The sequence below is a fragment of the Bos javanicus genome, chromosome 24 (assembly GCF_032452875.1).
Source record: "Bos javanicus breed banteng chromosome 24, ARS-OSU_banteng_1.0, whole genome shotgun sequence".
NCBI classification, from domain to species: domain Eukaryota; kingdom Metazoa; phylum Chordata; class Mammalia; order Artiodactyla; family Bovidae; genus Bos; species Bos javanicus.
This window is the reverse complement of record NC_083891.1, coordinates 25,506,363-25,533,995: the sequence shown is the minus strand read 5'-3', so window position 1 is coordinate 25,533,995 and position 27,633 is coordinate 25,506,363. Positions and strand designations below refer to the sequence as shown.

At 42.7% G+C, this 27,633-nt stretch overlaps 1 protein-coding gene across 2 annotated transcripts in view; it reads right to left on the bottom strand.

Annotated features, from left to right (window-relative positions):
- The window catches only part of B4GALT6 (beta-1,4-galactosyltransferase 6), a 69,115-nt gene extending 41,965 nt beyond the window's left edge, over positions 1-27,150 (bottom strand). The window contains exons 1-3 of one of the 2 annotated variants that reach the window (XM_061399670.1): positions 26,718-26,807; positions 25,193-25,672; positions 5,295-5,411 (exon numbers count right to left, since the gene is read on the bottom strand). In XM_061399670.1, the coding sequence (XP_061255654.1) occupies positions 5,295-5,394 (100 nt within the window). In that variant the 5' untranslated portion in view covers positions 5,395-5,411; positions 25,193-25,672; positions 26,718-26,807. Of the gene's footprint in view, positions 1-5,294; positions 5,412-25,192; positions 25,673-26,717 lie in introns of both variants that reach the window. The other variant, XM_061399669.1, reaches the window with a different exon arrangement.
- Between the last annotated feature and the right edge of the window lie 483 nt (positions 27,151-27,633).

Genomic DNA, 27,633 nt, shown 5'->3' with positions numbered 1-27,633 from the left:
ACGAAAGAAACCATGGATCACTTTTATCAGTTTATAAAGAATCAATTTTAAAAAACCCTCAGAGACATGCAGTATCATTATATTTTATCCTTTAAATACAAAGTTTTTTAGCTAAAACATGTGACTCTTGGCAACGTCCTTATAAATGATCACAAGACCTCAACTCATTGTCAGGCTAATAAAAATGTCTGTACCCTTCAGTAATGCATCTAGCGGCAGTTACGTCATCCCAGTGTGTTGTGAATATAAAAACTATGCACCCCCTTGCCATATGTCTATAAATCTCTTTTAATTGAAATCAAATTGCCTTTGATTTCTAGCATCTAACACAGCATCTACAAAACAGAAGATACTCACTACAAAAGAATACTTCACAACTGATAATGTGGCCAACAATGATTTAAACTCTGGGAGACTATGATGTAATAAACCCACAAAACTGTTATTCCTACCAAAGTGCTGAGGCCCATGTAGCACACCCCCAGCTCAAAACCCAGGAGCTTTAAAAGATGACGCATGACAGATGCTCCAGAGGCCGATCTACCACAACCGCTGTAAAATGCAGACATTATTTCATCTAATGAACGGATGAAAACACAGTGAGACTTGGGCCCCTGCCTTCTTCCTCCCTTTCAGAGCTACACCGGAAAAAAAAGGAACCCAGAATGAAAACTGTTAGACAAGCCCCTCCTTGGCTCTCACTGGATCTTAAGAGAACAGGCCAAATGAGCCCTCTCTAGGGCTTTGTTTCCCCTGCGGCTGAAAGCAGGTAACAGAAACCCAGTCAGCGTTCTGGCCTGTTTACTGCTTGCCGGGTCAGGCTGGCCAAGTCCGAGGGCCTCCATCCACGCACCCGCCGAATGAGGAAGTGTGCCGGCTTATTTCTAACAAGCCTACTGGCTCTAACAGCACGTGACCTTTGTCATCTGTTCTGATAACTGCTCACTGAATAATACATTTTGTTTTCTTAATTTGACTGACTCCATGAGCTACAAGGCAAGGTACCATTTGATTATAAAAGTACATGATTTCTTTACAAAAATTTTATATAAATCTCTTTACACTTGATGCTTCAGAATGTCAGGCACATGGTTAAAAAGTCCTATTTGGAATCAAAAGTACTTAGAAATATCACAATTTGCCACTACGTGTTAAATATTATGCTTTTTGCTAACTAGTTTTATTGGCATATAACACTGTATTAGTTTAAGGTGTACCACATAAGGATTTGATACTTGGATATATTGTGAAATGATTACTACCAGGCTAATTAATTAACATCCATCACATGGTTACATATTTTTTTCTTGTGATGAGAATTTTAAAGATCTAATCTAAGTGATAAATTTTCAATGAGTCAATACATATTTCTCAACTCTTCCCTGGAGCCCAATCAGTCCTTTGTACACCTTACTGACCACTGTCTCCTTTGGGGCAGATTTTATCTGTACCTGCACAGAAATAAATCACTGAATTATAAGTAGCTATTTACAGTTCCATCTCTCCCAGAAGCCTAGAGATCTTCCATAAAATGAAGATCTTTTATTCTTTTTTTGGGGGGTGGGAGGTGGGGGAGGTAGGAATGCTTTATTTTTGAATTGTACTATCTGCCTTTTGGGCTTTCCTGGTGACTCAGTGGTAAAGAATCCCCATGCCAATTCAGGAGATTTGGATTCAATCTCTGAGTCAGGAAGATCCCCAGGAGAAGGAAACGGCATCCCACTCCATGATTCTTGCCCAGGATCCCAAGGACAGAGGAACCTAGCAGGCTATAGTCCATAGGGTCGCAAAAGAGTTGGACATGACTTACAATAATATCTGCCTTTTACAGTGAATGCTACATGCCAGATTTTCATTTTAGTCTTATAATTCTATGAAACAAGGTAAATGAAAAAGCTGGGCATAAAGAACTTGCAGAATCTTTTAAATATTCACAGGTTAGTTGGTATAAGAACAAGTACTAGATCCAGAATCCTTTGATCCTTAAACCAGAGAATATCAGCAGTCGGGAAGACAAGCTCTCGCCCTGGTTGACCAGTTACAAGCTGTGCAGCCTTGGGTTGGTCACTTCATCTGGGCTTTGTTGTCTCAGATGTATAATAATGGGGTTGAAGCAAGTGATCTCTAATGGTCCTTCTAGATCTAAAGTTTCAAGATTATTTCCCCTAGAAAAAGTAATGTGGCAATGTGGGAGAAAGACCATGCTGTTGGAAAGCACAGTTTTGAAAGGATGTTTTTCTTCATGTTGTATCTCCAATATCTAGCTGAGTATTAACTATACTAGCTGCTCAATATAAATGAACACGGCAGTGCTTCATAGTTACCTATTCAAACTCCATTTTCCCTTTATTAGTAGGTAAAATGAAAGTGTTAGTTACTCAGTCGTGTCTGAATCTTTGTAATCCCATGGACTGTAGACTGCCAGGCTCCTCTGTCCATGGAATTTTCCAGGCAAAAATACTAGACTGGGTTGCCATTCCCTTCTCCAAGGGATCTTCCCAACCCGCATCTCCTGCATTGCAGGTAGATTCTTTACTGTCTGAGCCACCAGGGACAGAATCCCAATTTCATTCAGAGCACCAGAAGCCCAGCTCAAAGACTATCATCCCCAGTCGCCCTCACAATTAAGTATGTCACTTTGCTGACAAAGGTCTATATAGTAAAAACTATGGTTTTTCCAGTGGTCATGTACAGATGTGAGAGTTGGACCATAAAGAAGGCTGGGCACTGAAGACTCGATGCTTTTGAACTGTGGTGTTGGAGAAGACTCCTTAGAGTTTCTTGCTTGGACTGCAACAAGATCAGACAAGTCAATCCTAAAGGAAATCAACCCTGAATATTCACTGAAAGGACTGAAGCTGATGCTGAAGCTCCAATACTTAGGCTACCTGATGCAAAGAGCCAATTCATTGGGAAAGACTCTAATGCTGGGAAAGACTGAAGGCAAGAGGAGAAGAGGGAGGCAGAGGATGAGACAGTTAGATAGCACCACTGACTCAGTGGACATGAATCAGAAAATTCCAGGAGATAGTAAAGGACAGGGAAGCCTGGCATGCTGCAGTCCATGGGGTCGCAGAGTCAGACACGACTAAGCAACTGAACAATGAGACATGAGTGGAATTACCATGTGGGACTTCTGGGAAGGATCTTTACCAAGGGGGAACTCTGTTTCTTTTCCCTTTCTTCCACTGCTCCTTCTAATGACCCAAGAGCAAACATGAAGCCTGGAGACCCCCAGTGCCTTAGCCTGTGAAACATGACAGAGCAGAAGGGGGAAAGTGTGTGAAGAGTTTCTCAACAAAAGGAAGTTATCCAACCTCCAGATCTGATTTACACAAGAACATAAGCCTCGTGTTTAAACCACTGCAGTCAGCTTTCTTTTACAACCAAACCCAATTCCTAACTGACAATGACAGTCTCCCGAGAAGAGCTGCACCATCAGTAAAGGAACCAACTGAAAGGCTTCCAAAGGTTCATAAAAAGCAAACTTTAACCAAAGGACACATTGGTTGTTTGGTCTTCACTGAAACTCTGATTCAGTGAGGGGAGGAGGGAATTTCTTTTCAGTTGTGACGTATTGCAGTTGGGGTTGGAGGTGGGGTTCATCTTGCTGAAATAACTAATTCTCCTAATGAAGCACAATATTCACACATGTAACTTATTCACACCCTGGGAAAAGAACCTGATTATACACAGATTTTATAAGCACTCACTTACACAAATACAGTAACCTAAAGATGCTTAATACTTCTGTTCAGTTGAACGAACTTCTAATGAACACTTTAACAACCAACTTATTCAACCAGGACAAATCCCAGTGAAGCTTTTAAAATGTTTCAACTTCTCTAAGATTGACCTATTATTCAGAAGACTAATTCAGGCAGAAGACCAGTTCATGAGACTTTCGCTGTACTATTAAAATACCAACTCAGATGAGACCATCCTTCTGAAGGAAATTTCTTTAAAGTTAAAAGAAGAAAATTAAGAGTGATTAAAAAACATTGATTGGTGGCATCATAACACAAATTAGGCAAATAACTAGAATAGATTTTGTAGAAGCATGTGTGACACTGAAATTAAGAATCAATATGCAACAGTCTTGAGATCTGCCGCTGCTAAGTCACTTCAGTCGTATTCGACTCTGTGTGACCCCATAGACGTCAACCCACCAGGCTCTCCTGCCCCTGGGATTCTCCAGGCAAGAACACTGGAGTGGATTGCCATTTCCTTCTCCAATGCATGAAAGTGAAAAAGTGAAAGTGAAGTCACTCAGTCGTGTCCGACTCTTAGCGACCCCATGGACTACAGCCTACCAGGCTCCTCCATCCATGGGATTTTCCAGGCAAGAGTACTGGAGTGGGGTGCCATTGCCTTCTCCGCTTGAGATCTGAGACGGGTCTAAATCTATTACCCACCTTAACATACATTTTAAGAAAATGTACCTATGACTGGGAGGGACAGGGACTTCCTATTAGCAAGTTAGGTGTGTGTGTGTGATTTATAGTGACACAACGAATGAAGAACTGATGACATAAGTTGAATCTTGAATTTTAACTGCTTAAAATAAGAATACAGTGGATGCAACAACTGACAATCAGCCGCATCTAATACAGCTTCCAGAGACAATGTGGAAAACACTGCTACAAGGAGCACACGCATTCTTCCACAACAGTTGAACCTACTCACATTAGCTCTACCATCATTAAATCATGAGTTGCGCCTATTACTTAGGCTTTAACTTCCTGTGATTCTGATGGAGACCCTTCTTCTAAGTTATATTTTAAAAAGGCAAGAGCGGCTACTGATTTCCAATGTTATATGATTTCTTCCTTTCGCTCCTAAAAAGGCCACACAATGATCAACACTCTTCTGTAACTGAAACAAGTATTTTCTACACAAAGTTGGCAAATCATCTTAGGAATTAAAATGGGCATGAAAAAAGATGGCAGCATGGCTAAGATGCATAAATGACTCTCTTTGTGATTAATTTGTCTTTACTATGGAAGGTGAATTGAAAAATACAAGTTATCTTTCATATTTTGCTTATGCTTTCAAGAATTAACCTAAGTGTCTTTATACAAAACCCCAGCACCTCGGCGATCACACCTCTGATGTCCTAGAATACTGGACAGTCCTGATAGTGAAGGAGCCTCCTGGAGCACTCTGGAGACCTTCCTCATTAACAGGAAGTTACTTGGAGGCAGGACAAAGATGAAGAGATTAGGTTTACTAGTTTATGATGACAAGGCTAAGAAGCAGAAGTGAAGCAACATTAAAACCGGAAGCAGCCTTACCTGTGCCGTTGAGCGTGGTGTTTTTGTTTGTGTACAGCCTGATCATATGTCCTATTGTCTTCACATTTTCTCTTAACATTATTCCTCGAGCTTGTACCATAAAGAGATATGTGTTGGCTATAAAAGATGAAAAAAAAAAAAAGAAAGATGACATGACTCAATTAGCTTTTTTAAATTAAAAAAATAATTTTCAGAATTGAGGAACTGCTCAATAGACCCGAACTGATTCAATTAGTACATCGAATGGGCAAACAAATATAAAATTACTATTGCCCATTATCGAAAACTCACAAAAACAAACTCCTTTTAAAAAACAATAAAATGAAAAATTAAAAGTAGTAATATCCATCCGTCAACTAGAATGAGACTAAATGGAACAATCCAAAATATCATAATTCCTTTATCCACATATGATTTTCTACTACAAAATATACTCAGGAATTTCAGAAAGGCATTCTTTACCACATTCAACCACATAATCCTAAAATTCATTTTCTCTAATTTTATATTAATACCCTTGAACCAAGGACTCCACAGAGATAAGAATTCCCTCATGAATCATAAACATATGTCACAAATCACTATGTCTAGTCTGGATACAGATCTTTCAAATTCTCAGTGTTGGGGGCACACGCAGGATGATCTAGAATCACAATCTCTTTTGGCAATTTCTCTTGATTACTTGAAATTTTACACTCTCAATCAAAAACCTACCTACCAGGATTGTAAAAGCAGACAGAATCAAAATCAACGTGGCAGTGCTATTTACAATAGCCAGAACATGGAAGCAACCTAGATGTCCAATGATAGAGGTACAGCTAAAGAAGATATGGTACCTATACACAGTGGAATAGAACTCAACCATCCAAAGGAACACATGTGAGTCGGCTGTAGTGAGGTGGATGAACCTAGAACCTGTTACACAGAGTGAAGGCAGTCACAAAAACAAGTCATCTATTATCATCTATAATATCATCTATTAAAGCATTCATATGGAATCTAATGGAGAAGGAAATGGAAACCCACTCCAGTATTCTTGCCTGGAAAATTCCATGGACAGAGGAACCTGGCGGGCTACAATCCATGGGGTTGCAAAGAGTTGGCCACGACTAGCACATCAGCATGCAATCTAGAAACAGTACAGATGAACCTATTTACAGAGAAGAAATGGAGACACAGATGTGGAGAGTGGACTGTGGACACAGCGGGAGAAGAGGTGGGACAAATGGAGAGAGCAGCACTGACACGTGCACATCACCACGTGGAAAAGACAACTAGCCTGGCGCTCGATGACGACCGAGAAGGGCGGGATGGTACATACATAATCACAACTGATTCACATTCATGTATAGCAGAGACCTCCACAATGCTGTAAAGCAATTGTCCTTCAATAGAAAAAAAAAATTTAAGTACATCATTAGTGGTCTCATTTTAATTAAAAAAAAAATCAATGTGGCATTTTCAAGTTGTTAATTTCAATCTCCAAGGTAAGTGCTTTAACCTCTGGGAGAAACTGGTAATTGGACAAAGATTACAAGAGTCATTGCCTTTTGAGATGCCAGGCCTCCTCAGAAAAGCACGGAAGTCGAAGGACCCTTTCTTCCTTGGTCCTGGTTCTGCTAGTGCTGGGTGTAACTCTGGACAGCACACCAGATCTCAGTTCCCTCACCTAAAAATGGCAGTACACACCAGGTTTCTCGGAAGCCCCTTCTACACTAAATGCTCCAGGCATAAAGCTAAAAATCATAAGCTCCATTCAGACAACAGGAGGCGGCTCATTTTCACAGCAAAACCAAGAAACTGCAAGGCTTGGTTAATGACTCTTTCAATTTTAAGATAAGCTGTCTCTCAACACACTAATGGCACTCTCAAAAAATGAATGCTGAGTGAAAAGATAAAAAATGCCAACTCATTTTCTGGGCCCAGTTCTGCTTCTTTGAGATGGCACAGGGAGATGAGCAAAATGTTTGCTACCTCCTTTCTCCTTTTATTGAAATTTGAACTTGCTCGAAGTACAAATGAGCAGAGAATAAATAGAACAGAGAAGTGGAGTAAAATCACACTTTTTTTTTCACCTTTAACCCATAAGAGAGAAATGCAGGTTTCACATAAGCTCCAGCTCAATCGTTTTTAGGCGCCTGTCCAGAACCTGCCTGCCAATGCAGGACATGTAAGACATGGGTTCGATCCTTGCGTCAGGAAGATCCCATGGAGAAGGGCATGGCAACCCACTCCAGTATTCTTGCCTGGAGAATCCCATGGACACAGTCCACGGGGTTGCCAAGAGTCAGACATAACTGAGCAACTTAGCACACACGCACCACACCCTCTCTGGAGATCAGTCCTATAATTAGATCTAACTTGTTTAGGCTTGAGTTTATTAAACCAGGCTTATAAACCCCACAAGTTTCTATTAATTTTTGTTTTTTTAGTGGACTTTCAAAGACAGATGAGACAAAGTGAAAAATGAAACTAAAGAGAACAGCCAACCAAAAATGTGGGAAAATGTTCAAGAAAAGCCAAAGTAACATTAGCAATTCTACCTAAACCAAGATTTCAACTGAAACGACACAGAGAAAAAAAATGAAATGGATTATGAGTACCTACTGTACAATTATCTTGGATCATTTAATCCTAAAATTATATATGAAATTTGTTATCAGTGGTGTAAATAGCCTATACTATTTGTTATGCACCAAACTTGGCGGAGGGGAGACCTGGAGAAGGAGGACTGAGTCAAGAGTAATTAGGCCAAGACCAGTACTGGGAGAAACAATACTGCCCCAAACAAGGATACACAAAGTAAGAATACGTGTGTGTCCTGGAAACAGAATTTCCACAAACTACAGTTTTTTCTTTTAATTAACAAACCTACTCTAACAGAGAAAACTGCTTGAATCTTGTGTGCTTAGTCGCTCAGTCGTGTCCAACTCTTTGCAACCCCATGGACTATTGCCCGCCAGGCTCCTCTGTCCATGGGATTCTCCAGGCAAGAATACTGGAGTGTGTTGCCATGCCTTCCTCCAGGGGATCTTCCCCACCCAGGAATCAAATCCGAATCCTGAAACCAAGTCAAATTTAAGAAACAAGGACAATAACCAGCATAGAAAAGGACAATCAAAGTCAACTTTTCCTAAAAGCTTTCAAAATATCAGGTAACCAAACTGTTAAAAAAAAAAATGATTACTGACGGCACCTGCGACAAGGGTGATTTACCAACATCATGTATTTACTCTGCGTTAGACAGATGGAGAAAAAATAAAGGTGAGACACCAAGCTCTCCAAACGGAAAACATATTAGTTTATTTTCAATCATTCACAGCTAATTGAGTTACATTCCTTAGGTTAATGGTCCTCATGGGTTTAATCCCTAAAGATCAAAACCCATTAAGGAATGAAGCTGTATTTAAATAGAGGCATTGTTAACAGGAGGAAGGCCATGTGTCAAAGTGTTTCAAGGCATAAGAAACCAGCATGGAATAATCCAGACTGACTACCAAACATCATAAAACTATAGTAACCCACACTCAGGTAATTCTACATGCCTGCTAATAATCATTATTGTAAAATAGAATGTCTTATTGGCAAGCCAGGAAATACTTGTCTAAAATTTCTATTCCAGGGACTACCCTGGTGGTCAGGTAGTGAAGACTCTGTGCTTCCACTCCAGGGGGCTATGGGTTCAAACCCTGGTAGGGGAATAAAGAAGCCCAAATGCTGCAAAAAATAGTTTTTTTTTAAAAAAAGAGATTTTTCTATTCCATCTTACAAGCAACTACATTTCAGAAAATAGGGAATTTTTTCCCATGCTTGCCCTTTGGTCTCAAGACAACTCAAAAGAACACTAAAAACCAGTACTGCTTCATTAAAATGATGTTACGTTCTCTAATTTAGTTCATTTGCTATTTGCCTCTGCATTGTGAGACATAAATTTCACTTATTTACCTAGTCTGTCTTCCAGGGGTTGGAGAGGAAGCTATACCCTAAGGGGAAAAAAACTTCAAAAATCAACAGTTTACAATAGCTTGTAGGCATCTTACCCTGGGTTTATGAGGAAAGAGATTTATGAACATGCCTCATTCTCAACTTGAGAAAACTAGGGAATGTATCTGCTATAAAGTTGTGTCTCCACACCCTTTTCCACATGCAGCTTCGCTCCTTCAAAGCACAGAACAGATTCAAGTCCAGGAGCTCTGTAGTCTGCAGTAATCTGGCAAAGGCTTCCTAGGCTTTGAAGGACTCAAATACAACATCCCTCTGATCTCAACATCCTTGTTCCTGACTGCCACAATCTCCAGGTCCTTTAACAAACCAGAAGTCAACTGCACAGCTGATTCTGAGAGGGAGACTGTGTTGTTAGACATTCTCACACACAGTGCTAGAGCTAAGAAGCGGAGAAGGCAATGGCACCCCACTCCAGTACTCTTGCCTGGAAAACCCCATGGACGGAGGAGCCTGGTAGACTGCAGTCCATGGGGTCACGAAGAGTCAGACATGACTGAGCGACTTCACTTTCACTTTTCACTTTCATGCATTGGAGAAGGAAATGGCAACCCACTCCAGTGTTTTTGCCTGGAGAATCCCAGGGACAGAGGAGCCTGGTGGGCTGCCGTCTATGGGGTCGCACAGAGTCGGACACGACTGAAGCGACTTAGCAGAAGCAGCAGCAGAGCTAAGAAGAGTGGGGTACAAATACAATTGGGAGAAACGTTCATACAAAAGTAAAAGTGGGAACCATGGCGATGAATTACCACAGGAAAAATTATCTAGAAAGGAGATAAGAAGGTGGAGTTCAGACCGCAAATAGAAGATATAAAACTAAAAGACCTCAAGATGAATGAATCTGAGCTGAAACATGGTGAAGAAGCCACTGGACAAACGAAAAAGGGAATGGTCAACCATGACAAATGTCAATACAGAGGAGAAGAAGACAGACAATAAGGAAAAAAGAAAAAAGCTTAAAAATGAAAAGCTAATACCTAGCACTTACTCTAATGGGTAGCTTTGCTGCTGCTGCTGCTAGGTCACTTCAGTCGTGTCCGACTCTGTACGACCCCATAGACGGCAGCCCACCAGGCTCCCCCATCCCCAGGATTCTCCAGGCAAGAACACTGGAGTGGGTGGCCATTTCCTTCTCCAATGCATGAAAGTGAAAAGTGAAAGTGAAGTCGCTCAGTCACGTCTGACTCTTCTCGACCCCATGGACTGCAGCCCACCAGGCTCCTCCATCCATGGGATTTTCTAGAAGTTCTTTATATAAACTAATTGACAACCCTGTAAGGTAGGTACTAATATTCCCATTTTACAGATAAGGAAAATGGAGTTAAGTGATTTGCTCAAGGTCATACAGTAATTTATTAGCAAGTGGTGGAAGTCGGATTCACCCCCAGCAGATAGCTCCAGCAACCCAACTCTTCATCACCATCCCAGTCAGCCCTTTAAAATAATATTAGAGGGACTTCCCTGGTGGTCCAGTACTAAGATTCTGCTCTCCCAATGCAGGGGCGCCTGGGTTCAATCCCTGGTCAAGGAACTAGTTCCTACACGCGGCAACAAAGATTGAGGATCCCAGATGCCACAACTAAGACCCGATGCAGCCAAATAAACAAATGTTTTTTAAAACAAATAAACAAAAGTGCTATTAGATCCTGGTCAACCTTCAAGAGAGCAGTTTCACCCAAATAATGGGGAAAAAAAGAAATTAGTAGAGAGTTGAGTGGACAGAGTGAAAGCAGTCCGGTGTCAGAACAGGGAAGTGAGAGCAGGTCAAGGGGCGTTTCCTTGGGCAGGAGGGACCTCAGCATGACCTGAGTAGAGCAAGGAAAGAAGGACTTTAAAGTGAAGGCTCTAAGTGAGTAAGAGGAAAGAGGGAGAAGAACGTCTCCACCGATGGGACGGCACAAGCAGAGGCTCTGGGAGGCACAGCTGCAGAGGACACTCGGGATAAGCCATCCAACCTGAGGGCGCCGGCAGCAATGGACAGTAAGTTGTAACGGTCCCAGTAGGAAAACGGTGTGAAGAAACAGAAAGGCGAGGAGAGGACAGATGAGAAGTAACATTAATGGGGACTTCTCTGGTGGGCCAGTGGCTAAGACTCTGTGTTTCCAATGCAGGGGACCTGGGTTTGATCCCTGGCCAGGGAACTAGTTCCCACATGCCACAACCGAGAGTTCACATGCAACAACTAAAATAAATAATTTTTTAAAGTACTTCCCTAAGACCAGTTAACTACATCATTCTCAACATTAAAAAAAGAAGTAGTAGTAACTCAGAAATCATCCCAGGGTGTGGAATGTTGGAGGGCGTGGGTTTCTAAAGAGAAGGGAAATGAATTAACATGAATTGAGTACCTCCATTCATCAGGCACTGAGCTAAATGCTATGTATTACACTTCATTTAATTCTTCTGTAGCAGGTTGAACAGAGACCCCCCAAAAGATGTGTGCACATCCTAATTCCCAGAACCTGCAAAGGTTATCTTATTTGGAAAAGGAGTCTTTGTAGATGTGATTAAGTTAAGGATCTCGAGATGAGGAGATCATCCTGGATTATCTGGGTTGGGCCTAAATCCAATGAAAGTGCACACACAAGAGAAAGGCAGAGTGAGACTTCTATACACACACACACACACACGCACGAGAAAGTGAGGACGAAGGCAGATTAGAGTGGCCAGCAAGCAGCCTAGGAAGCCAAGGACTGCCAACAGGTACCCAAAGCTAGAGACAGCGGAGGGTCTTTCAGAGCCTTCAGAGGCTGCACAGCTCTGCCGACTCCTTGATTTTGAACTTCTGGCCAACGAACCTGAGGGAATGCATTCCTGCTTTAAGCCACTCAGACTGCAGTAATTTGTATCTCAGCCCTAGGAAACAAATATACCATCTCAGGATACAGGCACAACTTTCCGCATTGTAAGACCAGAAAACTGACTTACCTGGTGGTCAAGTGGTTAAGAATTCACCCTCCAATGCAGGGACATGGGTTCAATCCCTGGTCTGGGAAGATCCCACATGCCTCAGAGTAACTAAGCCCGTGCACCATAACCACTGAGCCCGCATGCAGCAGCTACTGAATTGCACTACAAGCCACAACTGGCTCAGATGGTAAAGCATCTGCCTGCAATGCAGGAGACCCAGGTTCGATCCCTGGGCCGGGAAGATCCCTGGAGAAGGAAATGGCAACCCACTCAAATACTCTTGCCTGGAAAATGCCATGGAAGGAGGGGCCTGGTGGGCTACAGTCCATGGGGTCGCTAAGAGTTGGAGATGACTAAGCGGCTTATCTTTCACTGTCACCACATTGCACTGCAATGAAAGATCTCACATGATGCAAAGACCCCACATGCTGCAACCAAGACCTGACGCAGGCAGATAAATATTTTTAAAAAGAGATCAAAAAACAACAGAAGTTACACAAGTAGAATTTTAAAAACTCAAGATTCAAGGACTGCTCTAAGTGACTCTGAGGCAGCAATCTGGTAGAAGCAATGATTGGAAGTCCTACAGGAGAGAGAGAGACTAAGAAAAAGAAAACTTTTCAATGCAAAAAGTTATGAGGGAAGTGACAACAGAGGGGGTTAACAGACTGCAACCAATGCAAGGAGGATATCAGGAGCAATACTTCAAAGTCACAGGAGAGAAAATGGTTTCCCATATAATCTACAGAACAACATAATGAAATAAACAACATGGAAAAAAGCAAACCACTTCATATTTTTGTTGTTGTTCAGTCGCTAAGTCATGTCCAACTCTTGGTGACCCCATGGACTGCAGCCCACCACACTCCCCATCCTTCACTATCTCCCCGTTTGCTCAAATTCATGTCTGTTGAGTCAAAGATGCTGTCTAAGCATCTCAACCTCTGCTACCCTCTTCTCCTTTTGCCTTCAATCTTTCCCAGTATCAGGGTTTCTTCCGGTGAGTTGACTCTTCACATCAAGTAGCCAAAGCATTGGAACTTCATCAGTTCTTCCAATGAATATTCAGGGTTGATTTCCCTTAGGATTGATTGGTTTGATCTCCTTGCTGTCCAAGAGACTCTCAAGAGTCTTCTCCAGCACCACAATTTGAAAGCATCAGTTCTCTGGCGTTCAGCCTTTAGAGCCCAGCTACATATATACATCCCTTGACAGTAACCACAGACACTTGAATCATGTATTCTATGAACTTCTAAGAACTCACAATAACCTTTCAAACATCTATTTCACATGCCTGTAAGTTTTCTTCCTTCCACATCTAGCCCCTTGTTCAACAAGTTCCCAGAAATTACTCGTCTGAGTCTGTAAGAGCTAAATATATTATTTCTAATAATAATGCCATAAACTCCAGGATGAGGCCATATGACATATGAAAAAGAGTTCATTCTTTGCCTAGAACCAAAGCATTGCTTAAGTTAAAAACAAAACATAACAGACTTCTAGGCTTTGCCAGGCTGCAAAACAAATGATTCCCTTTATGTCAAAGCACTATTTAAACAGACTCTTCTACCATGGTGATAATAATTCAAAGTCAAGTATGGGCTCAAGAAAATCTGCAGAGCAAGTAATTACTAGCCTATAATATCCTCCTCCCCATCCTTCCAGTAAATCACAGACTAATAAGTAGAATGAAAGAATTCTGTGCTCAGAATCCCATTTTATCAAGCAATCATGAATACACTGATCACATACAGCCCAGATCTATTTCAGATCTTAGCCAACAGCTCAAGCTTTGCTGATGTACGCACCAAAAAGTAACAAGAAAATTCTTTCCAACAGGTGTTTTTTACCACTTCCACTCTGCAGTTTAACAGCTTTGAGTTATTTAAGGATGACTTTTTCTAACAGTCTTATTAAAGATGTTCAAGGTGGAGACGTGTTTATTTACAATAAATATGTGTTGAATAACCAACTGCCAAGCAGTATCAGCAACTACGGAGCCATGGGACCCCTCTGTAAAAACCAAAATCCTAAGAAAGGGCAAATGGCCTAAAACATTGGAATTACTTCTACAACAACCAGATGACCAGCTCAGCCTGGTTTAAACTTAGCTGAAAATTCAAAAACTAGACTTTGAACACATGACCTAACACATGACAGCTTTCAGCACTGTCCTTTGTTAATTCATTGTTACTCACTTAAACATATGGCTTCTTTAAAGCGTGACTGAAGCCTAAAGAGTCAAGAGTCATAAACCACATGGGAGAAAAGTAGAATCGGGCGGAAATGAGGGAACCAGGAAAGGAAAAATGCAGGCAATTACATTTTTAATCTAATCAGTAAGGAAACTTACCTAATGAAATTACAGACTAAAGGACGAACCCATAAATAAACACACCCAGGAAACATTGTAAATCTGCTGAAAATAAATGATTTCAGAATGCATTTAAAGTGAATGAAATGAACCACTACCAACTTGAGAATGCTATTGTAATGAAGAGGACATAAAAGGGAGACCTATGTGAACTATATGCTTTATAATTATCCACAATTTCCCTGTGTTTTCAAAATTAAAATACCGTTCATAATCTCAACTTACTTATTCATGAAAGGAGAATGACTCTAAAACAAGCAGGAGAGAAGGGAACACAGCATGGAAAATCAATTTCAATGATTTCCAAAGCCAGAGCATACTTTCAAATTAAAAAACAAGGCATCTTTTAATTCTCTACCACCGGTCCTCTTGAGACAAATGAAAATGAAGTCTGAGTTCTCTTCCTCCAAGTCAAGCTGGACATTGCACTATGATTAGAAGTCATAATATCTGAGCCATTGACTTAATTACCAAGAAGGCAATACATAAAACATGATTTCAGTAAAGAATTGTTAACACTAGCAAGCCTCAAATACTTAAAAAGAGATAATATTTCAATCAAGGTGTGATGTACAGTGACAAACTTCACAGAGCTGCTTAACTATGAACATGTTATAAAGAGATTTTTATAAGTCTTTTGTTTTGAAATTATTTCCACTGGCTAACATGTAGGGCCATCAGTTCAGTTCAGTTGCTCAGTCGTGTCCGACTCTTTGCAACCCCATGGACTGCAGCACCCCTGGCCTCCCTGTCCATCACCAACTCCTGGAGTTCGGTGATGTCCATGGAATCGGTGATGTAATCCAACCATCTCATCCTCTGTCGTCCCCTTCTCCCACCTTCAATCTTTCCCAGCATCAGGGTCTTTTCAAATGAGTCAGCTCTTCACATCAGGTGGCCAAAGTATTGGAGTTTCAGTTTTAGTCCTTCCAATGAATATTCAGGACTGATTTCCTTTAGGATGGACTGGTTGGATCTCCTTGCAGTCCAAAGGACTCTCAAGAGTCTTCTCCAACACCACAGTTCAAAAGCATCAATTCTTGGTGCTCAGCTTTCTTTATAGTCCAACTCTCACATCCATACATGACTACTGGAAAAACCATAGCCTTGACTAGACGGACCTTTGTTGGCAAAGTAATGTCTCTGCTTTTTAATATGCTGTCTAGGTTGGTCATAACTTTTCTTCCAAGGAGCAAGTGTCTTTTAATTTCAAGGCTGCAGTCACCATCTGCAGTGATTTTGGAGCCCAAAAAATAGTCTCTCACTGTTTCCCCATCTATTTGCCATGAAGTGATGGGACCAGATGCTATGATCTTCATTTTCTGAATGTTGAGCTTTAAGCCAACTTTTTCACTCTCCTCTTTCACTTTCATCAAGAGGCTCTTTAGTTCTTCTTCACTTTCTGCCATAAGGGTGGTGTCATCTGCAGATTTGAGGTTATTGATATTTCTCCCAGCAATCTTGATTCCAGCTTGTGCTTCTTCTAGCCCAGCATTTCTCATGATGTAGTATTTATATTGATCCTATTAAGTGAATTACAATGTATCTAATAATTAAAAACAGTAACAAATTCAGGATCAACCTATAGCTCAATCACACAGTGGGTTCATAAAGAAACAATGGGGTCGCACAGAATCAGACACAACTGAAGCGACTTAGCAGTAGCAGCAGCAGCACACAACTAAGATCTAATGCAGCCAAATAAATAATTTTTTAAAAAATCAATCAGGATCCCAATTAGATTCTCTAATGATAAGACCTGGGTTGCCTTAAATAAGGCTTGAGCACCTTCATGTTTGAAAACCACTGCTTGTAGTAATTCTCTAAACATTACTAACATTTATAACAAGTAAAAAAATAGAAGTCTCCTTTCACAGTTTAACTTGTATAAGTACATCTTCTTTTACACAGCTTCCTAATTTATGCGCAATTCATTCAGACAATGAAAAATCTATGTTTCATCCTTAAAGAATATACAACATAAAGACTGCATTGAGAGCCAAAGACATTTACTAACTTGACTATTTAATCATGAAAACCAAAATGTAAGTAAAAAGTCATATCTATTAACCCTCTGGAGGAAAAAAAATTAATTACAATTTAGATTTAAAAGCACTAAGTTATGTTTTCCTCAACATTTTGCCATGCCACATAGCCAAAAATAAAACATTTCATAATTTCAATTTACTTATTCATGAAAGGAAAATGCCTCTAAAACAAGGAAAGAAGGGGACAGAGCATAGAAAATGAATTTCAAAGATTTCCACAGCCAGAGCATACTTTCAAACCAACAAAGATAAACATCCTTTCTTGCCTACTTTTAACTGAGGAGGGTTTTTGCTGTGGCTTAAACCAAACACCATTAAGTTCTGCTACAACCAAAAACAAGTATGCCCATGAAACACAACAAATCAAGTCGGTCCAATGTAGGACATACACGCTACAGAAAAATAAAATTGGAATGCTACCTGAAATTCTCCGATGGGTCTAAGACATGAGGAAAAAATACCTAATAATAACTGGAGTAAAACTCTTGATTTCCCAGTGGCATGTTAATGGCCTTGTAGGTATTCTCAGCAAACCTACTTTTAACCTTCAACTGACCCAATCTTCAACTCTTCAACTAATCACAATATTACCCATATATTATTCTGTTATTATCCTGAGAAAAGGCAGAAACAGAAAGATCTTTTATATACTCAATCACTGGGTCTTTCGGGAATTAAGAAAAAAATGATTCAGAAGGAAAAGGAGAAAGGAGAGGAGGGAGAAGGGGCTGGGGGCAGGCTGCTCTGATGGAACTGGCCAAGGGCAGTCCAAGAGCACTCAGTTTGGTCTCAAGTGGCGAGGGAAATGGGCCAGAGGGAGAAAACTGGAAATACACAAGGTCTGCGGGGCTCTCCACTGGCCAGGAATGCCCAAGCAGGACCTAGGAAATCCAAGTTCTAGAACAATCTCTCAGAAATGGATACAGCAGGGGAAGGAAAGGTGGGATGAACTGAAAGAGCAGCACTGAAACAAATACATTACCACACGTAAAACAGACAGGAGTGGAAAGTTGCTGTGTGACAGGGAGCTCAACCTGGTGCTCTGCGACAACCAGGAGGGGTGGGACCGGGCGGGAGGAGGGGGAGAGGTTCAAGAGGGAGGGGACGCATGTACACTTACGGCTGACTCACACTGCTGTAGGGCAGAAACCAACACAACATTGTAAAGCAATTATCTGCCAATTACAAAAGAAAACTTACTCATAAAACACTAACATGGAGAATGGTGTGAAGCACTGTCAGACTTCAATAAATTCATTTTCCCTTTAAAACTACCTGATTCCTCACAAGGTCATAGAATTGAGGTTCACTTCTGCTGCAACAATACAGCTGAGTTAACATATAGGCTCAAGAATGGTGGCCAGAAAATAAAAAAAAAATAATAAAAGAATGGCAACCTGATGGAGGTAAGCAATTTCTGAGACGGCTCCCCAGCCGATGACTGTGCACTGGCCCAAGATGACTCTTTTCTGACAAAGACAATATGGCCAAAGTGATGGGGTTGTAAATACCCAGTGGAGAGGCTCCGGGGCAAGGAACTGAGTGAGGTCTCCAGCCAACTACCTGCAAAGAGCCGAGGTCCTCAGTGCAACCACCCTCAGGGGGCAGAATCCTGCCCGAATGCACACGCCTGAACCTGGAAGTGGATGCTTCCCCAGTGGAGCCTCCAACCACAGCCCTGACCTACGCTCTGTAGGCTGAACCAGAGCCATCCAGCCAAATCACACCCAGATTCCTGGCCACAGAAACTAGGAGATAACACGTTTGTTTTTTTAAGCCCCTAAATATGGAAGTGATTCCCTGGTGGCTCAGTGATAAAGAATCCGCCTGCCAATTCAGGAGACGTGGGTTCAGTCCCTGAGTTGGGAAGATCTCCTGGAGAAAGAAATGGAAACTCACTCCAGTATTCTTTCCTGGAGAATCCCATGGACAGATGAGCCTCCACGGAGTCACGGAGGAGTCAGACACGACTCACAGCGACCAAACAACAGACAACACACTGACGGACCCTGGCATCTTCACTCTTCCTCATCTCCTGCCAGCCCCTCCATATTCTCCCGAGGGGTCTAACATCCAACACCAGGATGATACTGATGGGTGGGCTGGGGAGAGAAGGAACTAGAGCAGCCACACCAAGAGAAGTGATTAATTGGAAAGACTCAGTCACTCAACAGCTCTTCACTAAGCCTCCAGTATGTGCCAGGGCAGAAAACAAATCTCTGAAGCTGGCTGAGCAAACACGTTACTCTATACTAAGATTTGTTCACAAGAACAGAGCCCCTCTAAGCAGCTCAGACACCCACCTTATCAGATATGAATGTCCTCGGCCTCCCTCTCTATATGCATCCAAATTTTGCTATCAAGAGCATCTTTATCTACTCTCCTACCTCTAAAATTAATTCCCTTATACACTTGACCCTACTCCCTCTACTTGGTATCCCTCATTCCAGAACTGCTGTCTTAATCCATCCACACCAACATAGCATAAGTATTCCTATAAAATGCAAAGCTGATCACGTCACTCTATTTAAAATCTAAACTCAATGGTTTGACATTGTTCTCAGGCTAAAGCCCAAGTTCTCAAATCGAGCTTACAGGTGTCTGTATTTATGTCTCTGGCTTTGACCCATGCTCCCCTAAAATTTTTATGCCTTAGCCTCTACCTTTTTGGTTATTTTTTAAATAACTTCCACTTTAAATAACTTTTAAAGAACTTCCACTTCTCTCCCACTTCTTAACCTTCAACTATACTATTCCTACCTGAAGCACTTTTCCCCAGGCCTTTAATTACCTAACCCATGAAATTAAAAGATTCTTTATTCCTTGGAAGGAAAGTTATAAGCAACCTAGATAGCATATTCAAAAGCAGAGACATTACTTTGCCAACAAAGTCCATCTAGTCAAGGCTATGGTTTTTCCAGTGGTCATGTATGGATGTGAAAGCTGGACTATGAAGAAGGCTGAGCGCCGAAGAATTGATGCTTTTAAACTGTGGTGTTGGAGAAGACTCTTGAGAGTCCCTTGGACTGCAAGGAGATCCAACCAGTCCATTCTAAAGGAGATCAGCCCTGGGATTTCTTTGGAAGGAATGATGCTAAAGCTGAAACTCTAGTACTTTGGCCACCTCATGCAAAGAGTTGACTCATTGGAAAAGACTCTGATGGGGGAGGGGTTGGGGGCAGGAGGAGAAGGGGATGACAGAGGATGAGATGGCTGGATGGCATCACTGACTCGATGGACAAGAGTTTGGGTGAACTCTGGGAGTTGGTGGACAGGGAGGCCTGGCGTGCTGCAATTCATGGGGTGGCAAAGAGTCGGACACAACTAAGTGACTGAACTGAATCAGCCTTTAATTACCTATAACCTAAGCTTCTGGCCTTAGGTTCTCCCTGATGCCTAGACTAGTTTAGTGCCCTACCCATCCACCCAGCCAGTGCCTCCACAGCAAACTCGCATGATCTCCTAGAATAGTTACTCTGCCAACTGTGTGAATTTCCCACTGGCTATGAGCTCTATGAGGGGCTTTCCAGGTGGCACTAATGGGAAAGAACTGCCTGCCAATGCAGAAGACATAAGAGCCTTGGATTCAATTTTTGCATCGGGAAGATCCCCTGGAGAAAGGCATGGCAACCAACTCCAATACTCTTGCCTGGAGAATCCCATGGACAGAGGAGCCTGGTGGGCTGCAGTCCATGGGATTGCAAAGAGTCGGACACAACTGAAGCAACTTAGCATGCATGCTTCAGCTCTATGAAAACAGGGACCATGTGGATCCTATTCAGTGCAGAACCAGACAAACATGTATGGAAGAGTAAATTGATGCTTTCAAACTGCGGTCCTGGAGAAGATGCTTGAGAGTCCCTTGGACGGCAAGATAAAATCAGTCAATTCTAAAGGCAATCAACCCTGAATATTCACTGCAAGGACTGATGCTGAAGCTGAAGCTCCAATACTTCAGCCACCTGATGCAAAGAGCCAACTCACTGAAAAAAGACTCTAAGGCTGGGAAAGAGTGAAGGCAGAAGGCAACGACAGAGGATGAGAGGACTGGATGGTATCACCGACTTACTGAACATTATCTTGAGCAAACTCCAGGAGATACTGATAGACAGGAAAGTCTGGTGTGCTGCAGTCCATAGGGTCGCAAAGAGTCAGACACAACTGAGCGACTGAACAAGATCACGTCATAATTTGTTCCCTTCTTCAAATCTTTAAAGCATGTCCTCACTCCCTGAACATCCATATAAGCTCAGGTCTTCCCATCTTATAAGATCCCTTTGATCCCACTTTCCTGGAAATCAGCCATTTCATCTGACTTTATTAATACTATCCAACCTCAGGCAGTCTTACTGGTGCCCTCTAACAGCACAAAAACAAGTCCCTTAGTGGCCATCACAGAGTTCCTACTTACCAAATCCATGATTCTCCTTCCAGACTTTACCCTACTGAATTATAGCCCACTGCAATGCTTATCTTGTTGATCATCATTTTTACTTATTGACGGATCCATTTTTGCAAAGGCCTCTAACTCTCTTCACTTTCATGGTACCTCTCTCCCTTCATTTTCCTGTTTCTATTTCTTCACTCACCCTAAGCTGATGGATTTCATCCCTGGCTACCTTGTCTTCAGCCTCCATAAGCTCTCCTTGGGTGGCCACTGGAACTTTTACAGTGTCAATCACACAACCCCCTTTTGGGGCCAGGGAGTGAAAAAGGTAACAAAGCCTCACGGGAAATCCTTCAAACTACACTTGTTTAGTCACTCAGTGGTGTCTGACTCTTTCAAGACCCTGTGGACTACAGCCTGCCAGGCTCCTCTGTCCATGTAAGTTTCCAGGAGTGGTTGTCACTTCCTCCTCCAGATGACCTGCATCTCCTGCATTGCAGGCAGATTCTTTACTGCTGAGCCACGAGAGAAGCCCTCAAACTACACTCGAGCCTCCATCATATTCCCATTTGACACCTATTGTTCCATATTTACGAGTAACTAACTTAGTGAGTCACTTGCATGAGTTAGTTTTATTAACTCAGGTGTGTAGGGGGAAAACGTACATATCATTCACCTATACACTGATGACATCTCTCTCTCCTGTTAGACCTCTGTCGTGGGCTCTAAGCCCTTTTTCCCATCTGCCCACCTGCTGACAAGTTCTTCCTCGCTATCCTACAAGCATCCCAACTCAATTTCTCTAAAAGCAAAATGACCCCTTCAAAGCACCTGCCTTTCTACAGCCCCTTGACCCCACTAGAATACAAGTGTCTAGGCCGCAATACAAGCATTGTCTTAAAGCATCTCCCTTTCCTTCAATTCCATTGTCCACATTTTTCAAGTCTGCCTTGATTAGGTTCAAGTCTTCTATCACCTTAGCCACTGAAATAACTTCCCGCCTGGTACTTCTGTCCTGTATAAACCGTACTCCAGGCTAGAAGAACTGCTCTAAACAAAGGATTCCAGCATTCCCAGTTTCAGAATGTCTGATGTCTCCTGCTACTCACAAGACAAAAACATTAGCCTGGGAAGCCTGACCAGTAAGAGAGGCCCACAAAAAAGAAATGCCCAACATGTGGCCCAACCAAAAGAATCCTCAAAAGGAGTCACAGTGACCAGAGAACTTGGTGAGGAAAATAAGAGGAACTGTGAAATACCAAGCAAAGTATAACAGCTAAAAAAAAAAAAAACACAATCAGGCTCACCCCCAGGAGGGTGAAAGGCTGTGATGAGAAACCTACAGGGCAACAAACAAGCTACTCTCTGAGCAAAGTGACAGAAACCAGCCAGAAATGTCAGGGAGGCTCTGAGCAAGGCCCTACTAAGCCACACCCTCCCACAACACACCCTCCATGCCTGGCCCACCCATCAACAACTCCACCTGTCCCAGCCAGGCATCCACCCACTTGAGACCCCACAAGTGAGGCACAGAGCCCAGAAATTCCTCGAAGGGCCCACAGGAATTCACACCAAAGTGATCCAACCAGATTCTTCCTCTGCTTAAAGAATGAAAGAGCCTATCAGCAAGTCAAGCAAAGGTCAGGATGGCTGGTGAGTCAAATGGACAGCGAAATCCCCACTCCCAGGGCAGCTGAACAATCTTCCCCACAATACTGCCCCACTGAGTCAAGGCACATCAACTTCTTTCTTTCAACCGCTTTCATAAACCTGTGCAAACCGAGGCCAGTCACTCTCAGCCAGGAAGTTTAGGGACCTAAAGAGCCAGAACACCAGGCTGAGCAGGGGAGATCTGGCCAATCCACCACCCCACACCTTAAGTGGTATCAGACAGAAATATTCCTACTTTCTGGAACCTACCTTTGTTCCTGCTGTTCCCTCTGACTAGAATCCCTCTGCTCAGTCCAGATAAATCCCATCTGTCACCTCCTCAGGAAACCCTTCACCAGCCTGCACACTCCATTGCGTGCTTTCTGAGGACTGGCTGCAGCCCTTGCAGGGTACTCACCCCATCACATGAGGGAAGGTGGCCTGTCTTAGTCATCTGTCTTCCTCAAAGTCTAGCCCATCCAAGGTGCTCTATTCATGTTAGGTGAATGAATCTAAGTCACTTCACCTACTCCTCTGATGGCAGGAAAATGACAATGCTCTGTTATATTGGAAACATTTCCATGCTAAATGGAATTCCAGTTTCAATTCAGCCAAGGCAAGACCTTTGAGGGAAACTTTGCTCATCATTGTGCAATCACAAAGGAAGAAGGGGCTTCCCAGGTGGCTCAGTGGTGAAGAATCTGCTGCCAACGCAGCAACACTCGTTTGATCCCTGGATCAGGAAGATCCCCTGGAGAAGGAAATGACAACCCACTCCAGTACTCTTGCCTGGGAAATCCTATAGACAGAACAGCCTGGTGGGCTACAGTCCACAGAATCGCAAAGGGTCGGACACAACTGAGCAAATGAGCACGCGTGCACTAATATCTGGTACTAGAGAGGGAGGGAGGAACACAGGGGATGGAGACTAACAAGAGTCAGTAAAATGACAGGATTGTCTGGGGGAACGCACACAAGAAAAATGAGTCTCTGGGCAGAAAACTGAGGAAAATACAACTGATGGCTACTGAACAGGTTGATGTGGATACAGCTCATACAGATTTTTTTAACAAAAGAGATTTGAAACATTTCAGATCAATTAAAAAATGCTCTCTTATACAACATGTATTTTAGTCATAAGAAAATTCTGCTCCAAGATGTTAACCCAGGCTACAATGGGAATTATTTCCAAAAGAGTCTATGGACAGCTAATGTAAACTAGCTATAAGAAACTACTTAGTTTGGGGTATATCTCATTAATAAGATATCTGTGATGCAGAAGTAGGAAATCAAACTTATGGTTATCAAGAGGGAAGGGGGAGGGATAAATTGGGAGATGGGGATTGACATATATACACGACTGTCTGTTGGGTTGGCCAAAAAGTTCCTTCAGGTTTGCCCCAACGACCGTTTTGGCCAACCCAATATCAACTAGATAACTAATAAGGACCTACTGTGAAGCACAGGGAACTTGACTCAATACTCTGTAATGACCTGTATGGGAAAAGACTCTAAAAAAGAGTGGACATATGTGTATGTGTAACTTATGCACTTTGCTGTACAGCAGAAACTAACACAACATTGTAAATCAACTATACTCTAATAAAAATTAATTAAAAACAAAAGAAATCTCTGATGAAATGGGAAGCACGCGTAAGGCATTTCAGCAGCATACCAAAGGACCGTGGTTATCTTGAAAATCAAACCGTGTAATAGATCATTGCACTGTGAGCTGAACTAGCCACATTTTTCTCGTGGAACATCATTTTTACTCAAAGGTACAACTGAAGAGTCTACCTGATGGCTCAGTGGTAAAGAATCCACTTATCAACGCAGGAGACATGGGTTTGATCCCTTGTTCAATAAGATCCCACGTTTTGGAGCAACTAAGCCCATGGGTCACAACTATTGAGCCTGTGTTCTAGAGCCCAGGAACCACAACTACCAAAACCCACACACCCTAGAGCCCATGTTCCAAAACAAGAGAAGCCACCGCAATGAGAAGCTCGTGTACCACAGTGAAAAGTAGCCTCCAATCGCCTCAACTAGAGAAAAGCCAGAAGAGCAACGAAGATCCAACACAGCCAAAAATAAACTAAAAAGAAATTTAATGTGACATTGCTGTTTTTTTTTTTAAAGATATGACTGCAAAACTATGGTGATTTAGATTTCTGTATTTGACCTACATTTTCCCAAAGAGCAAGCAAAATGAGCTTGACACTGTCAGAAAAACTGATAGTATGTGTTACCAATGACAAAATCCGAGCTTTCAAACAAAAATTTGAATTTTGGAAAACTGCTTCTCAATGATTAAAAGATAAGCGGGTTTTTTTTTTTTTTTTTTTCCGCTGCTAATTAATACTAGTTTGAGAAACAGAGTCAGTTTAACAAATCGTTAACATTAAGTTTTGGTTTTCATTCTTCTTACTGGTTTCAATCAATCTTTTTAAGAATAAATTAGAAGACCCACAAGAATAATTTCAATCTAGTTGCCTAGAAGACAAGTGCCAAAATTTTCACGACTTACCAGCAGCTGTTCTACGGTCAACATTCAGCACGCAAATAAGGAAAACGTCTAAGTATTTCACACCAACAGAACTTTAAGAATATATACATGACACATTAATACAATAACCAAAACTGGCTGATTATGAAGTGAAAAATGGAATTCTGAGTGCCTTTGGTTAGCTTTTTGAGTAACATAATTGTAATGTTACTCAAAATACCAAGAAAGTAACAAAACTGTTAGCTCACTACAAAAAAAAACCTTTTTTCTCCAAAATCTCTCAAAGCTGAAATATCTGATAACATCCCCCAATGATGTCCAATCTTTAAAGAGCTACAAGTAAAAAAAACTGCTGTAGAATGAGTAGTTAATTGATAAGATTTCCAAAATGGCAGAGGATCTTAAGAAAAAGCCTGCTGAGTATTTTGGCTAACAACTCTGGAATCCACTGAGCTACCACTGTCATTTCTGCTACAGGCTTCAGGAGGTGTCTGATTTAGCCTAAAGCAAAAAAAAAAAAAAAAAAAAAAACTGCATTAAAAGAAAATACTATGTTAAAATATTCACTTTTTTTTTTTTCAAACTTTTAACCTCAAACTTCTATCTTGGGTTATCAAGGTTTCAACAATTTATGCCTTCTCAAGTATCATTCTGAGCCTATACATCTTACTTGAACCTGAAATTTTAATCAAGAAATGTCACAGTGATTTTTAGGAAATTCAATAGTCCTGATGAGGTCTGGTGATGGTCTATTTCTTATGAGAATGCCACATTGGTACCTTTTCAATCAAAGGTGCTGAGAAACTAGGATATTTAATAAAGAGGTAATTCAAGCAGATTATACAAAAGTGTGTTTTGGACCAGAAACAAACAAACAAAAAACTAAATAGTTAACATTTTAAGCTATTTTGCATAATCGTTCTTTTAATTAATAATGTATTTCAGAATTCATCCTGACAGGTAGCAGAAGCTACCTACGCTTGAAAAACAACCCAAGCAGACGAAATAATGGAGCATTGTTTTTAATAGACAGCTCATCGCCTAAAAATTCCTGAAGTGAGGCACAAATGTTCATTGACCCCATTCTAAAAAAGTGACCTGGAACACTACACCAGTACATTCTTGAACTCACATTCCTTACTGTGGGTTTCTCCATCGTATTTACAACCAGTTAACACAGCTGAGAGTATTTGAATAAAATTACAATTAAGCACTAATTTTAAGCTTAAAAACAATATTAAATGGATAAAAGTGTCAGGAATACTCAACAAAGCGTCCAGGGGTATCTCAGGTCCATCAAAATGAGGTCCATCATACCTCATTTTGCTCTGTCCATTTAACGCAGTCTTTTAAGTTAGTTAAACGTTCATTAACAAAACTCACGTGCCAAAACCATGCCCCAAAGCGGGTTATGTGACACGTCTCATTTGAAATAAAATGCTTTCTGCCGGGCCCCGGTCCTACCATACAGCTTCCCAATCCCATAAGTAACATGCTACACTTCCTTTACCGCTACCGTGGGAAGGGAGGGTGCCTCGGTGCTTACCGATGCCCGGAGCCACATAGATGAAGTAGAGGCAAGACGAGGACAGGGAGAAGAAGAAGATGAAGGCGAGGAGCGAGCGATTGGAGACCCGCATCATCCGCTTAAGCACAGGCATCTTCCTCTTACCGGCCGGCAGCTCGGGCTGCACTCTCAGGCCGGACTTGGGGCACCGTCCAGGCCCTAAACTTCCATGAATGTGCTAAAAAAACACCACCACCCCGAGACTGCAGCGGGGCCGCGCGGGGAGGCTCTGGGGAAGCGGGGAGGAGGAGAGAGGAAGGAGTGGACGGAATGAATGAGAGGCCGGGAGGATGCGGGGCGGGGGAAGGGAGCAGACGCGGGGCCCGGGTCCGGGGACCAAAGGACCCGAGGAGGCCGTGGAAGGGCGAGGAGCGGCGTTCTACGCGCCCGGTGGCGGCGGGAGGAGGGGCTGCAGGTGGGGAGAGGCGCCGGCTGCGCGCCGCGGCGCCCCTGCGGAGAGGGCGGCCGACTGCAGCACGCGCTGCTCCCCCACGGCTCCGGCTGCCTGCGCCCGCCGGGGTCCAGGTCGCGAAGCCCCCGCGCTCGGGGTCCGGGCCGCCCGCGCCAGGCAGGCCTGCGCCGCCTCCTCCTCCTCCTCGGGGCCGCGGCGTCTCGTGCCTGCGCGGGGCTAGCGTGGGCGCCGGGGCCGCAGCCGGCGCGCGCGACGCGCGGGGGCCCGCAGGGGCCCTGGGGGCCGAGGAGCTGGGCGCTCGCCGGCGCACAGCCTCCTCCTCATGCCGCGCGGGGCCCCGGCGTCCCCCGGCGGCCGCGGGAGCCGAGCACAGGCGAGGGCGGCGTCCCGGCCAGCGACGAGCGCGCTCCGACTCCGGCTCCTGCCTCCGCCCGCTGTCCGCCCGGCCGCAAGGGCGGCAACCGCAGCAGCATTACCGCCGCC